Source organism: Barbus barbus (assembly GCF_936440315.1).
Source record: "Barbus barbus genome assembly, chromosome: 45".
Lineage (NCBI taxonomy): Eukaryota > Metazoa > Chordata > Actinopteri > Cypriniformes > Cyprinidae > Barbus > Barbus barbus.
Window position 1 is genome coordinate 7993556 of NC_136723.1, and position 17007 is coordinate 8010562.

Sequence of the window (17007 nt, forward strand, 5' to 3'; positions counted from 1 at the left end):
TTTTGGATAGAGGGCGTGTGTTTGTAGGAATGGGTGCAGCCTAATTCAGTGACTAATGGTGTATTCACACCAGGAAAGTCCGCTAGTTCACTTGCTTTGGTCCGGACCAAATACAATGTTGATTTTTATTTTATTTTTTTGGTGTAGTTCGCTTTCACACTGCCCTTTTTGCAAGTGAACCAGAAATTTTAAACCAAACCACACATGTGTTTAAGGTCATCCATTCATTGGTTCATTCATTCAACCATTCCCGAGTTCGTTTGGAATCGGACTGAGACCACCTCTTCAGCTGGGTCTCGGTACGGTTGTTTAGTCTGCACCCGAGTGTGATTGCTGTTTTCACACCTGCCCAAAAGATCTGCATCAAGGGGGGAAACAAACTTGAGTTTGATTCAATTGAACCAAACAAGACAGGTGTGAATACTGGATGTTAACAGAACAGCCTAATCGCACACAGCACGTAACTTAGCAAGTTTAGACCAAAGAAACAGTTTGACTTTTAATTTATTTATTGGTCTTTATTATAACCAGGATGGGGGAGATAGACTTCCCTTGGCATTCCCATGTGAAGAGATGTCAATGATGAACACATCCAAACAAGAGATCAAGGGCTATAGGGAAATCAGTTCATACATAAAATACATTTACTCTGATATTTCATATTTCTGTCTTTGCACACAAGTGTCCTTTTCACTTCAAGTCCACATAGCATCCTGTGCTATTAAATAGATTTATCTGTGACCCTTCAGAGAAGGTAAATGTGTGTGACTCAAGGTTTTCAGATGGTGGAATAGCTTTTGGGATGAGTTGTGCCGGTCATCTGCCCTCTCCATTCTACATGATGCCACAGGAGGAAAGGGGGTTGGCAATTTGGCAAGTGCAAGCCGACTGACAGTACTGGCGCACCGTCTGATAGCAGCTGCGGTCCCCGTCGCTGCCCCACTGCACGGTCCCTGCTGGGTCGGGCGGCAGCCGGCTGAGAATGCTGGTGTTGATGGCCAGTGCGGCTAGCCCGTAGTCGGTGAAGAGCACGGTCTCGCGGCGGCAAGTGGGGCAGGAGATGAATTTGTACTTGGGACAGGACTCGTATAAGATCTGCAGGCACTCCTCACACACCGAGTGCAAACAGGAAAGGATGCGTGGGCGCTTGCTGGCGAAGTTGTAGGTGTGTCCACATGTGGGGCAGTCCAGCGGTTCACATGGCATCACCGGGCCTGAGGAGGTGGAGGACGAGGAGGAAGAGGTGGAGGAAGAGCGGAGCACGTACTGGTTGACGATGACGTCGTCCATCTTGTAGTGGAACTGGTGGTAGCAGATGTCGGTTGTGCTGGTCTTGCGCTGGGCAAGATAACTTGCTTCCCGGCGGAGGATGGGGGCAGGAGGAGACACTAGGGGTCTGGGTGGGACCACGGTGTTGCCGTTGACCTCCATGGACAGGTCGCCACATGCCTGGTTGACGATCACCTCCCCCTCGCCTCCTCCGTCCCAGGCCACGCGGGGAGGTGGGGCGTAACGAGGCTGGGTCACGGGGACTGGACACTCCCGAGTGAACTTCTCCGATCGGATGATCTTGACGGTGTCCATGGGGATGGTCACAGGTTGGCGCCGCAGGCAGGACATTCACTCCTAGGCTCTGTGTTCTTGGCTAGAGGAACTGGGTGTAGCGTACGGTCCTGCGGAGAACGTCTTCAGTGCACTGGAGGAGGACACTCAGCCATTGCAAGGGACGTGAGGACGGATGGGTTTGTCCATTGCTGTCTCAAAGTCCCTCCTTGGTCACGGGCTGCGTCACCCTGAGTCTTTATGTGGCACAGATGGACAAAGACTTCCAGCCAGTGCACAGTATAAAAATCCCTGAAGGACAATAGAGGACTATGTCTTGCTTCAGAGGTCACGAGAAGTTGCAGTTTGTGGTTCAAGTGGTTAAAAAAGTCTTGAGGCAACAACTTACACCCTGTTCACTGATATTGCACCACTGAGAGTTGTTAATTCGATGTAACAGGATATTCAATGATATTATTACTTAAAAATGAATGACTGAACACTACAAAGAGCGTCACACTCAATATCAGAAGATATGTTGGCAATTTACAGCACATTTATTTTGACATAAATACAGTAAGGACTTAAATACAGAGTACCTTGAATCGAATCTTAGGATCTTACTAAGAAATACTGTTTAGCTTAATACTGTTGTTAACCAAATGTCCGTAGACTTTCTCATAGGTTGCTTAATAATTTTCAGAAGGGAACTGATGCAACCAATGTCACAACCTTCTTCCTGTTTCAGGTCCCCGTTGTGGTACGACCCTGCCCTGTTCTTGCTTCTCCTTGTTATTGGCTATGCTTACACCTCCCTGACCTTTGTTCTGATAAGCTTTCCAGGGAGGTGCTCATGAGGTGTTCTTCCAGTCCTTAAAAGACCAGAATTTCTTAAGGGGTCGAGCTTGACAGATTGTGCGTCCACTCTTTGGTGACGTGACAGGTCCGAGAGTGTCTCAGGAGTCTTGCCAGACCTTCCTTGCTTCCAGCACTTTTCCCAAAGTGGTGCAGATATGCAGACTCATAGGTAGTGTTGTTTCTGTTCCTGGAGGGGGAAAAAAATAAAACAGTTCAGGTGATGCTAATGCAAGGACACAGCTCAGCCTTTTCCAGGCCATTTGCCTGCGCTCATGGGAACGGTGTCTAAAAAGTGTCCTGTCACCTAGAGCTAAAAACACAGCAGTGGGGAAAATCTGATGAATTTTAAGAGCTGATTCTGTGAAAAAGACTGTGATCTGTGCAACATGTCCATTCACAGCAGAAATCTGGAACCCCGCAGCATCTTTTCCAGTCTAAAAAACTCTCTTGCTCTATATGCCAGCTGCCATCTGTGGCCCTGTGGGGCATGAGCACTGTGGAGGAAGAGGCTGAGGACCTGACCACAGAACAATCTGTCCTTCTGCTATGAACCTATACATGCATTACAACACACAACACAGCAGAAGCCCACAACTCTAAAATGGCTGCCAGTGCTTATTTGAAGTCAGTTGTGAATTACTGTTCGCAACCAATTTTACTTTCATAATTTGACATATTTTAGTGAAAATGTAGGATGGGACTTTTTTGTTTGGATGTTATAAAGTAGGTGAGGCTTACCAAAATAAAGATTATGAAGAGAATCACTGTTTTTCTTTAAAATAATATACGTACAGCCTACCAATATACTGTAATGTTCATGTTCTGATTTCATGTTAACTTATTAATGTTGGTTTCATGTTGAATGAGCTTGTGCTATATTTACATTATATATATATATTTAGTAGACATTCTTATCCAGAGTGATTCAACTTCACATTTGAGTAGTATTGTGATATATTTGGGAATATATTGTCAACAGCTAAAAGGAAGTTGTTAGGCATGACACACAACCTTTTAAGCCGTGACACTGTATTCACAATGTACAATAGCATGGTTTGAGTATCTTGTTTTTATTAAAGTATTTCAGAATAATATTAAGGACACTAATGAAGTTTTTAGTTTCGTATACTACGGTATATTGACCAGTAAGCATCCAGGACCAGAATCAATTTAAGTCATTTTTACTTAGATGGACATGTGAAATGGTGTGAGAGTTATCTGAGATAAAAATGCTGTGTGTGGTTTGTGAATGTTTGTGAGCTTTATTTACAGTGGTGAGCACACTGACATATTTGTAATAGTTCTCTGCACGCTGTGCAGGATGTGATGATAGAGAATGTATTAGAGAGAGAAAAATGAGAGGGAGGGAGGGAGATAGAAGCAGAGAAAGAGGAAGCTGACCTACATGCAGCAGAAAAAGGTAGAGAGAGAACATGCATCCTTTTACTCCACATCCACACTGTGCTTGTGATCTTATGCGATAAAATAGAACGCTTCCATTATAATTAACAAAGCTGCTTATACTGCAGGTGTGTGACAGCACTTTAATGATTATCACAGGAGCATCTAGTTTTGTCGCATCACAGTGCTCTGCTCGCTTGCAGAGTCGAAGAGGAATGGTACATTCATGCCATGTTGGAATTACCATAATTACCAGGTTCTGATTAGTAAATCAGTCTTTGGACTTGTAATTACACATTGGAAACTCAGAAATTAATGAAAGCATGCAGTGAGATTATATATAAAAACCAATGGTAGTGACATGAACATGTAAAGGGACATTTCACTTAAAATGAAAATTTGTTATTTACTTACATTATTAACTCACCCTCTGTGTATTGTTATCTCTCTGTAAAACATAAAATGAGATTTTTCACAAAGCTCTTTTCCAAGACAGCTTATAGTGACCACTGCTGTTAAGTAACAAGAAAAAAAAAGTAGGCAAGCCCATATAGAGAATGCACTATTTTCCAAGCCTTATGAAGCTAGGCCTATATGATAGCATAAGTAGGCCTTATGAAAACATAAGTAATAATTACCTGAAAATCTCTCCCTGCAACATGTTTTGAACAACATGGTCAGTAATGGCATAAATTCATTTTTTTGGGAGATTTGGTATACTGTAGCTACCACTATACATTTACCATTTAGTATGTTAATTTCATTCAGTGCACACATATACTTATTGAGTCTGAAATATTAGTGTCTATGATATGTATATTATTGTCTATTCTCACACTAGTTGTGAATATCAACTGTAACAGTGATTGACTAAAGTAAATTTCAAAGATGGCGACTTCCATAACACTGGAAAAAACTTGCTACGTGTACTGCGTTAAGCTAACTGAGACTTGTTATAGCACTTGCGTAGCATTGTTGATTTTGATTGCTTCCATTGTCCTCATTGTCCTTTGTAAGTCACTTTGGATAAAAGCATCTGCTAAATGACGAAATGTTAATGTAAAAAAAACAATCTGTTTGTGAACTTAACCGTATTAATCACTTAAATACAGAACTGACAACCATATTCTGTTGCTATGTGAACGTGACCATAATAGGCTTCATTTATTCTTCAATGTTTTGTAAGACAATAGAAGAATTAGTACAGTATTTTGCTGTCATCAACAATAATGTTACACATGGATCCATGTTCATATTGTTAGTGAGAGAACTTAAAGAGATAGTCCACCAAAACATGCAAAATTGTGTCATTATTTACTCACCCATGTTAGGCTCATTCCAAACATGTGTGATTTTTATCTCCTTTGCAACATAAAAAAATATATTTTATGGATATTTTTTTTTCCACACAATGGTTGACCATAGATTTTTCAATGATCTGTAGAAGAAAGAAAGTCATACAGTTTTGGATTGACGTGACTGTGAGTAAATTATGACAGAGTTTTCATTTTTGAGTGAACTATCACTCTAAAAAATGTTCAGGGCAGAATCTCTGAGGTGTAATCATGCCTTGTGTGCAAATATGTGCTTCTCCTGCTGAGATTCTGAAGTGTGTAACCAACTGACACATTTCTATCCCATAATGCCACGGGAAATGAGAAGCTGTCAGACAGTAAACGTTGAAAGAAAATCAACTACAAGACGAGTGACTCTTTTCAAGTCTAAGTGGTTAAATTGTATGTTTAATTTATAATACACAAGTAAATTATTTTCATGTTTGTTAGTACATCACTGGTCAAAGGACAATGCTGGCATTGCAAATATATCTGGGAATGTATTTACACTACATATCTAAAGAATTTATTCCAGCAATGGATTGAATTTAACACAGGAATCGAACACGGCCATGATTCACACATGACGTGAATGCACTGTAAGCTAGATTGTCTATTTATGGCGTTTCGCCACTATCTGTGTTCTTCTTTCCTCCTCCCCCGTACATCCATTTCTGAAGATTCACACTGTTCTCCATCCACAGCCGTGGACCTCCACTCACTCACACACCCACCCATACTCTGGGTGAACATGTGCATGCGAGCGCACAAAAACATGCTTGTTTTGAACCAGTTTCTTGATGTTGTTGTGACCAATCAGACCTAATAACTAGTCATCATAACCATTTATTCTATTTTCCATCTCTCATTGATTTAGATGTTTACAATGATTTAATTAGGATGTGAACACAGGATGTGGCACCAAACCGTCCTCCATTTTCTGGAGGTCACAGAAGCACCGATCAGCCAGTAACTGTCAGTCACATTCATTCCCGCAGAGCTGTAAGGCAGGGCCAAAAATAACCACGCGCTCTTACTGGTTCACACACACACACACACACACAAAGGTGTGAATAATCTTTCTGACATCAGCATAGTCAGCTGGTGCATGGGCGTTGGAAACCGTGAGATGTGATGAGTGAAATTATTCTCAAGCCTTCCGACATTTCTGTTTAGAGATCTTTAACCACATATAAGTAACAGCCATTATCGCAAAATAATCCCCAACAGGATGATCAGGACGCCAGCACAAAGCAAACTGTACAATATCCTACCTAACACACAAAAAATAATGGGCATGGCATATGTATTTGAGTTGAAAGTAATTTAGTATGTGAAAAGAGAAAGAAACATTGATAAAAAAAATATATATATATATATATATATGTATGTATACATACTTTTTAAAAGTATATATATATATATATATATATGTATGTATGAATATATATACATATACATATATATACAGTCATGGCCAAAAATATCAGCACCTTTGGTAAATATGATCAAAGAAAGCTGTGAAAATCTATCTGCATTGTTTTTTGATCTTTGATCTTTGAGCTTTTGATATTTTATTTTTTTTAAATTCACAAAAATCTAGCCTTTCATTGGATAATAAGAATTTAAAATGGGGGGAAATATCATTATGAAATGAATGTTTTTCTCTAATACACGTTGGACACAATTATTGGCACCCCTAGAAATTCTAGTAAAATATCTCTGAAGTATATTCCCATTCATATCCACAATTTTGAGCACTCCAGGGTGATTATGAACATGAGATTATCCAGCCATGTCTTCCTGTTTCACAGAAATATAAATAGGAGGGAAAACAAAGCCCAAATTCCCTTAATCATCCATCACAATGAGAAAAACCAAAGATTATATTTCTGATGTGCAGCAAAAGATAATTGAGCTTCACAAATCAGTGAAGTGGCTTTAATAAAAGAGCTAGAGCAGTGAAAATTCCCAGTTCCAACATCACGACAATAATTAATAATTTCCAATCAACATAAAATGTTACGAAACGGCCTGGAAGAGGACGTGTATCTATATCGTCCTAATGCACAGTGAGGAGGAGAGTTTGAGTGGCTAAAGACTCTCCAAGGACCACAGATGGAGAATTGCAGAAAATAGTTGAGTCTCAGGGTTAGAAAACCTTTAAAAAATTGTCAAACAGCACCTACATCACCACATGTTGTTTGGGAGGGTTTCAAGAAAAAATCTCTTGCTCATCCAAAACAAACTCCAGCATATTCAGTTATCAGACACGACTGGAACTTCAAATAGGACTGGCTTCTATAGTCAGATGAAACTAAAAAATGAGCTTTTTAGCAGCAAACACTCAAGATGGGTTTGGTGAACACAGGATAAAAAGTACCCCATGTGTACAATGAAATATACTGCAGTATGTTTGATGTTGTGGGCCTATATTTCTGCTGGAGGTCCTGGACATCTCGTCTAGACACATGGCATCATGGATTATATCAAATACCAACAGATACAAAATCAATAAGTGACTGACTCTGTTAGAAATCTTATAATGGGCCATGTTTGGATCTTCCAACCGGACAATAATCCACACACAAACCTCAAAAATAACACAAAAATGGGTCACTGAGCACAAAACCAAGCTTCTGCTGGCCATTCCAGTCCTCTGACCTGAACCCTGTAGAAAATGAGTGAGGTGAACTGAAGAGAAGAAGCACTGTCATGGAGCTGTGAATCTAAAGGATCTGGAGTGATTCTGGATGAAGGAATGGTCTGTGATCTCTTGTCAGCTGTTCTCTAACCTCATCAGGCATTATAGGAAAAAATTTAGAGCTGTTAAACTGGCAAATGGAGGTTTCAAAAAGTACTGAATAAAATGGTGCCATTAATTGTTGCCGATGTGTATTAGAGAAAAACATTTTTTGCTACTTTGATCCTATTTACCAAGGGTGCCGATATTTTTGGCCATGACTGTATATATATATATACTTTTTTTAATCACATGAAACAATATTGCGGAACAATAACAACATTATTGCGTAACAATATTAATAAACATTTTAAGTAACACGTTTACTAACCCAAAGTACCATAGTGTTACAAAAAAATATGGTACTACTGTGGTTTTTATTGGCATTAAAAAAAATCTCATTAACTGCGACGTGAGTCTAGTGCTCTCCAGTGTACGTATGTTCTTTAGCACTGTGACTCGATTAACTGCTAATAATTTGTTTGTTTGTCAGGGGCAAACACATTTCCACCTCTAATGGCACACAGGATTTCATATTTGATAAGACAAGCTCCTCTGTTATGTAAGAGGCTCATGAGAGAGACAGACAGTAGATAACATATTAAAGCAGGCCAACTGTCTGCAGCTCTGCATAGCACTGCTGCACTTAATGAAAACATATGTGTGTTCATCCCTGTCAGCACAAAACATGATGAAGTGAAGCAGAGAGGATGAGGTAGAAAAAGCAAATAACTGACATGAGCTGGGCTGCGATTTCCAGAATCATGGTAAGCTTTGATCTCTATGGCCTCTATACTATCCAAAAATGAAATTTCCTGAAAATGTACTCATTCTTTTAGGCCATCCAAGATCATTAGATTTATCAGAACAGTTACTGAATGCCTTGAGTCAACAACATTCTTGAGTTCATTGAGAACCTTATCACATTGTCAAGACATCACATTCCAGTATATTCTGCCACCACCTTGACACAAAAACACATACATATAACTGGCCTTACAGTGTTTTTTAAGGTTATAATATTTATTCTTGTATTCTAGTTTAATATGCAGAGACAGCTATAAGTAAGCCATTTGTATGGTCATTTTTTTACTTTTGTTTGAGAATCAGTCTGACAGAGCAACAGCTCAGCTAATGGCATGAGTTTGGGGGCGGGGCTATGTGTTTGGGTGACCAATGGGAGAGTGTTTGCAAAACCTGTTCGAAAAAAAAAAAAAAAATGCAATTCTGTTTGTGACTCTAGGGGTGTAAATGAAATACTTAACATCTAAAGTGAATATCAGTCAACAGGGATCCTTAAGGTTGCTACATTGTATTTAAAATAATAGCCAAATAGATATTTATGCATTGTTTGCATTGTTTTGCTTACAATGATCCAATCAAATCCTGATGTCATTTTGTTTCTCACTAAATACTCTGTTTTACTGAAAAAATGCTGTATTACAGAAGTAAAAATAACTTTAAATGACTGAAAATTGTCCATCATGAACAGAATGTGGTATAAAACACAGAAAGCAAGTAAACAGATGGATGCACGGTCATCAAAATATCTAGAACATTCCTTTCCTCATATCCCACTCACTCCCACAAATACACACACACACACACACACACACACACAATGCACAACAAAAATACACACAGGTACCACCCAGCACATTCCACAAGCACATCTCTCCCCACTGCCTGTCTCTCTCTCTCTCTCTGGATGCATTCCACCTGTGCAGGGAGACAGTCAGCAAGAGGGCAGCATGTCCTGTGCCAGTGATGCTATCAGCTGTTGACCTCTGTCTCACAAAGCCTGTCCTGAGCCCTGCCCTTACGGATGCAGCCAGTCTCATATATGCAGTCACAGGGGTTCTCATTCAAGTTTGTACATAAAGTGTATGTAATATCAACAATTGACAACATCTAGAATGCAAACCCATTTATTCACAGTATGTATATTTATCAGTAAACTTAAAAAAATGGTCAGAGAAAGATCTTTTTAAAAAAATTTAAGTAATTAAATATTTTAAAAATGTAATATATATAATAAATATGAATGTACTATACTTTTAAATGTTTATTTATACATTAAATATTATCCACACACATACCCACATAAAGCAAATTATACTATATAGTAAATATAGCTGATATAAACAATATAGCCAATTATTGTTTATATTGTTGCAAAATATAAACAATATTATCACCCAGATCTAACCTGCTAAATTCGACTGTAAGACATGAAAATATTATAATATTATAAACATTAACATCATTTTCTCTGAATCTGCTTTGAAATGTGTTTTGTAAAAAGCGCTATTTAAATAAATGATAAATAAATATTATAAAGTCATATGCACTCTTATTCATCAAACCTGAACAAAATATAAAATGCAGGTGAAACAAATCAACAATGAGATATATTATTTGTTTTTTTTTTTGGGGGGGGGGGGGGGGGGGGTAGCCATTTAACGGATGGGGGTGGATTATTATGAATATTATTTTTTAATATTTTCACGACATGTAATGGAATATAACTGTGCTTTTTACTGAAAGCTTGTTACTGATCATTTCTGCTATAAAATGTTGTAGCAGCATTTAATTGAATAATTGGAATTCAATTTCAGTTTAATTGTTATCAGAAATGTTCATTTTAATTTGATGTAAGGTCAATATTAAATGGAAATTCACCCTATTTTCTGAATACATGTTGATTTTATTTTTTTATTTATTTTTTTAAATGTCAGACCTCAATCTTGCATTGAAATCTCATATATCTCTCTGGTGGCATATGCTGAATTTCTCCAATCATTTAATCCTCTCTTTTCTTGAGTTCTGCCTCCAGCCAATCAACAACTGATAGTTCCAATGTCTCCACCTTACATTTTTCTACAATTATGCGTGCATTATAATACAGAAGAAAATATCTATTACTACAACTCTATTTTATGAAATTTTGCAGTTTATTAAGTCATGTATTTATTTTACAAATGCACAAAGATATATGAAAACAAATAGCGAAAAGACCATTGGTTTCAAAATCCACCAATGGCATCACAGGAACCACCAGTATGCTAATATGAGAGTTAAAAGAAACTTAATTTAACATTTGTAGAGTATTAATCTTCAAAATATTTATCTGGTCCTAATCATTAAATGTATCACTAAAATACTTGACTTGTGTTTTTAATCCTTTAACATAATTATAAGCATAACCATGATTGATAATACTTGCATGGTTTACAAAAGCTTTCTGAGACCATTTATTCTTCACATCAGTGAGATGTATTCTTACCTGTTATCTTAGAAATAAGATGATAAATCATGATGATTGGATTCTATGAATACATGATTATATTCTGTATTTATTTAGGATTTGCAACCCCTTTATGAATCCTGTCTGATTATGATTATTTTTAAGACTGCAAAAAAAGAAAGCTGTTTATTTACTGGTTAGTGGAGATTTAAGCTTTAGATAGTCGTTGTTATAAATCTAAAGAAGTTTAGAAATTAATATTTATTGCAGAAATCTATAAACATAAGTATTCATGTTAAAAATTTAGGTTTTAGATGCTGTCAGCTTTGTATAGATGAAAATGTAGATTAGAACCACAATTTACGTTCTAATACTAATGAGATCACAATAGTATGGAGGCTTTCGGCTGTATTAGCCTATAAATCTACAAGAACAAGCACAATTCTGTGTGAAATCAAGATGAAGATGAAGCCATGAGACGGCTCTGGAAAATATGGAGAAGTATGATTGAGGTTTTGTCAGAGGGTTTGCATCTTTGTGTTAGAAATGGCAGCTGTGTGTGTGTCGAGCTGCTGTAGAGAACGCAGTTCATGCTAGTTTTAGCGAGGAGGAAGCAGTGTTTAATAATTCAGTGGCTGTCATTCAGAGCAGGTGTCAGCCATTTTACCCACAGTTCATTCACTGAGAGACCGTTTGTTCCCAAAAAGTCCTTGTCAAAGCATTGTAAAGGAATGCAAATCTGCAATTAATGCTATTTTCTATTCTAAAGGAATGCTGGGATTTCTGTCACATTTTTGAAGCAATCTAAATGGGATGAAAATGAGAGACTGGAACTGTTTCTTGAGGAATATATTTATAGGAACAGCAATTTCAGCTTCCATCCAAATCTTAATGAAGTGCAAGTGGAATTTATATTATAATTAGCTTATTCCTAATATAGGCCTATAGAAAAAAATAACATTCTGCTGGAACATTAGAGGAATGTGTTGTAAAACAGGAACACCAGTTCTTAAAGGTCTACATTTCTGTCAATGAAAAATAATATTCCTCAGAATTCCAATAAATCCAGTAAGTTGTAAAATATGAATGCCCGTATTTAAAGGAATGGCTATTACATTTCTATTATAATTTGCTTATTCTTAATATAATGAAAAATAACTATATCCGATGGAATTCAGTGAAATTCTGAAGAATAAGTTGCAAAAATAAAATTTAAAAAATATATATTCCTCAGAAATCAAATGAATCAAATGAAGGATATTTTGTAAAATAGGAATGCCTATTCTTAAAAGAAAGACAATAGAATTTGTATCAGAATTCATTATTCTAATATAACGATAAAAGTAATAATATTGTACTGGATACACTGGAATTCTGAGGAAATCCTACTTTCTATCATAATTGCTGATATCAAACAAGAATCTTCTAGTATTTGATTTTTAAGAGGGTTTGAAGGATTCATTCACCCCAATCAGGTGACAATAGCAAGTACCAATAACATTTATCAGTACAAAGTCATTATTTTGGGCTGATGTTGGCATGACCTCAGGTGCACAGACTCCTTTGAGATATTGACGGACAGTATCGATTGCTCAATCTACATTGTGACAGGAGGCTGAATCTACAGTACAGCAAGCAAACAGGGACTTCTGGGTGTTAGGTCGAGGTTTTCGGCACTTAGTATTCTGGGAGTGTGTGCATCTGTGTTGGCAGTTTTTAGTGCAGTGTCGTGGGAGGGGTGCGCCAGCAGCGGCGGTTATGCAACCAGAGCAGCATACGCAGCACACTGACTGCAGCGCCCATGCATGCAACACACACACACACACACACACATGCTCACAAGCACAGGTCCTTTTCTGTCTTCTCTGACCACACATGTGGGCTAGTAAGTGTGTCGGTGTGTAGTAGTCCCATGTGATCAGATGCCCACTCGGATAATGTGAGTCATTGATGGAATCTGTGTTTGTGTGCACATGCAATCATGAATTGCAACCTGGCCGATTCCACAACATGGTCAACACGGCCACACAAGAACAGAAGTGCAAGTCCTGCGTGAGGATGTGGGACCCAGATATGCATAAATATTACCCAAATGCTAATATATGCTTATTTATATTTAAAAACATTTATTGTATATATATATATATATATATATATATATATAAAACACTATAATAATATATAATATAAATATTTATTTTGTAATATAAATATGTGATGTATAAATATTTTAGATGATATATTTATCATATGATAATTATATATCAATACATCATATATGTATAAGTAATATAAGATTTTTAAATTAATTCTTAATTATATTTTTTTAATTATTATAAAAAAAATAATAAAATTACTGAATTTTTAGTTAGAAGGAACATTTTTTAATGAAATTTGATTAAGGAAAACATTCTCCTTTTGCATTAACATTTAATGCATTTACATTTAAGATAGGACCAATACAAATACGTTTAAGATAAGATGCACATGCAAAGATAAACTCAAATGAGCATAATGGCCATAAAACTTTTAGCCATCCTTACCTGTATTTAGTTGTTTGTAGTGCGTATTTAGTGGTGAATCTCTGGATTTTGACAAGAGGTGTTGTTAGTTCATGAGATCTTGATGTCTTTCTCACATGGGGACACAAAGTTCCTGTAATTCTGCTGATGTCTCAGGCTATCTCGTCCCTCTGAGTGCTGCCCATCACAGCAGATGCTCCTGTTGCATGCGATAGGACAGAGGAAAGACTTCCCTGCCTGTCTCCGAGAAGGATGGATGGAAGGGTGGAGGATGGGAAAGATGGAGAACGAGATGTCAAATGCGTCACCAAGCACCGTTCTATTCTTCTTCTGGTCCACGGTGGTCCTCTTTTGGTCCAGTGTTGGTCTTGGTCACTCACTCACTCACTCACTCATTCATTCACCCAGTCAGTTGTGTAAGAGGATCCTTGGATCTCTGCTTCTGCTTCACACACTCTGTCAGTCCTCTTCTTACTGGGAATTCTCACTCGTATGCTGTTTCTCTCCAATATATTTCAATGAAACCATTTGTCTTCCCCTCTCTCTCTCTCTCTCTCTCTCTGTCTGAGAGCAAACACTCATACACACCCGCACACACACACACTCTCTGACTCACAAGTGCATGTTCTGCCTCTGTTTCTGTGAGTATCTCGACTCTTCCTCCTCTCAGACTCTCTCTCTTTATCTCTCTGCTGCAGTGCCTCTGCAGGCTGGATCACGTTTTCAGTAGGAAAAAAAATCTAACCAATCAGAGCCCCCAACTCATCCCCCCTCCCATTGCAAGCTCTCTCAGTCTCCATCCATCTCTTTGTTTTACTCTGACTCTCTGCCTCAAACAGTGTACAGATGCAAGCGCACACACGTGTGTTTTGTGTGGTTTGTCATTGTATTCATTCTGGATCATTCTCACGCATTGAGCCCACGGCCCACAGAGACATTATAAACAACCAGGTGAAAGATGCAGAACAAACACATACTGTACAATACAAATTATGATGCTGAAAGGATGACAATTAGCTTGTGATGTTTTATTAAAAATGGTGTGCAAAACAGGTGTAAGAGGTTCAAGGATAGTAGGTCTACGGTAATGCATTATTTATCTGTGTGGAGTGAAGACAGCATGGAGGATGCTGGGATGTGGGGATTGTGTTATATAACAGATTTTCATCAGTTTTAGCTTTAACACATGTCCTTGTGCTGTCCTACACATAATCCACAGCGCTGAGAGGGAAATTGTGTATTAATGTACACACGCAAATAAATTCAGCAAGAACTCTATTGGACATATCAGTGTAAAACATGCCACATTTATGTTGTAAGCAGGTTGCTAGGGTGTGCTAGGTGGTTGTTAGGGTGTTCTGGATCAAAATATTCCCACCCTGTAGTCTCTATGACATTCTGGTCACTATATATGATTTGGGTCACATTTTTAGTGTCAACAAGGAGACACTTGTGAATCTGTCCTTGAGAAAGCCACATGTTGTGAGGTTTCATTCATAGCTGATGAGTTCTACACTGAAGTGTGTAGTTTAAGGACACGTGTATGTTTCATAGAATAAAAACATCCTCTCATACAAGCTGTTTCTGGCATTTGTGTGTGTAGCAGCTCAAGCTAACCTTGCTCCCCCTGCAGTACGTCACATAGTCGTGCAGTCCAGTGTTTCTGTAGGCCATTCAATAAACACACACAGGCCATTCACAATGCATTTCATATGCAGGAAGTGTGCTGGAAGAATATTGTGACTTTTAGGCAACTTAATTTAGTGTACAGTTAGCATCATTAACAGGATGCAGCAGGCTTTAGGAGTAAATACGGTACAAATATATCTTATTTGATGTGTAAAATAAAATTTCACATTTATATATTAAGACCTATAAATTGTCAAATCTTAATATTTATGTATTCACATTGTTACAGATCCATGTGAAAAGCTTTATTAAGGAGACCTGATCATGAAACAGGCATAGATTCAATAATGGCAAACAGGTACAACACAGGCAAGACAAAGAGTAATCCTAGGACAAGCGTGGGTTTTCGATCAGCGAACAATATCCAACAGGGCAAGGCAACGAGATAATCCAGGTACACGAGCAACAGTCCTAGCGAGGTGCAAACAGAGTCCGAAACAGCAGGCAAAGGGTTAATCCAAGATACACAGGCAGGAGATCAGGAAACCGGAAACAACAAGGCAACACAAAATGACTAGACTTAAACTAGACACTAGGACTGGAAACATGAAATGGCTCCGTAGTGTAGGTATCGCTAGAAGAGTGACATACACTAGACCAGTGCTTCCCAAACCTGTCCTTGAGGGCCCCCTGCCCTGCACCTTTTGTATATCTCCCTTATCTAACTCACCTGATTCCACTCTTCACAGCTCGTTAGTAGAGACCTAAATTGGGTGTGTCTGATTAGGGAGACATACAAACTGGGCAGGGCAGGGCAGGGGGGCCTCCAGGACAGGTTTGGGAAGCACTGCACTAGACAATACCTGGCAATCTGAAAGAGGAAGTCCAAGGCATAAAGTGTGTCTGAATGGATTCAGCTGTGTATGTGTAATCAGTGCATTCAGCTGTGTGTGTGCTATCAGTTCAGTGAATCATGGGAACTGTAGTCTGGAGTGACATGTAAAATGCTGTGTGGTGAGAGAGGCAATGTAAAGAAAAGACGACATCTGGTGGTGAGCAAACGGAAGTGCATGGACAGGATTCATGACACACATGCATATACAGTACAATTGCAAGAAAAAGTATGTGAACTATTTTAAATTTTCTGATTTTCTGCATAAATTGGTTATGAAATATGATGTGATTTTCACCAGTCACAAATATCAACAAACACAATATTTCCTAGATGATAAAACACAAACAGTCATGATCTTTCATGAACTTCAGCACACTCATTAAAGTCATTAAAGTGATAGTGGCTTCTGGTGTCACTAAGGCCCAATCACAATTCTCTTTTATACCCCTTCACCTACTTCCGAAAATGTTTCCCTAAGAAATGGGACACCAACACTATACCCTTACGTCGTCTAGCTCCTAACTTTAGTGATTTTTTGCAAACATTTCTCTGAGATAATTCTCATACCCCTTTGTTTGAAGTGTGGTCCCAAAAAATCTTTGTTTGAAGGGCTATCTGACCCTTCCCCTACACCTACACCTCCAACCAAAAGAGAATCGAGACACCCCTTCCCCTTCACGTGAAATGGAGTAGGGGTTAGTGTAGGGGTAAAGTGTAGAAATGGGACTGATCAGGAGTCCAATCAGTAAAATGAGAATAAGGTGTGGTTTAGAGCTATATTGACTTATATAAACACCTAAACAGAGCAGTATTAGCAGATGTGAACCATGCCTCGC

At 38.3% G+C, this 17007-nt stretch overlaps 1 protein-coding gene across 3 annotated transcripts; it reads right to left on the reverse strand.

Moving 5' to 3' along the window:
• Positions 1–140: 140 nt before the first annotated feature.
• On the reverse strand, positions 141–14349 carry rnf208 (ring finger protein 208). 3 transcript variants are annotated; one of them, XM_079408489.1, is made up of 4 exons: positions 13669–14338; positions 5124–5239; positions 4216–4249; positions 495–2587 (listed from the first exon to the last, which is right to left on the reverse strand). In XM_079408489.1, the coding sequence occupies exon 4, from the start codon at positions 1618–1620 to the stop codon at positions 835–837; it is 786 nt and encodes a 261-aa protein (XP_079264615.1). In that variant the 5' UTR covers positions 1621–2587; positions 4216–4249; positions 5124–5239; positions 13669–14338; the 3' UTR covers positions 495–834. The 3 variants fall into 3 exon arrangements, with proteins under 3 accessions (XP_079264613.1, XP_079264615.1, XP_079264614.1); XM_079408488.1 differs by lacking the exon at positions 5124–5239 and having other exon boundaries at positions 13669–14349; XM_079408487.1 differs by lacking the exons at positions 4216–4249; positions 5124–5239 and having other exon boundaries at positions 141–2587; positions 13669–14346.
• Between the last annotated feature and the right edge of the window lie 2658 nt (positions 14350–17007).

What these genes read in the sequence shown, in the direction of transcription:
- rnf208 (XM_079408487.1), bottom strand. Translation starts at nt 1,620, where the DNA reads ATGTCCTGCCTGCGGCGCCAACCTGTGACCATCCCCATGGACACCGTC.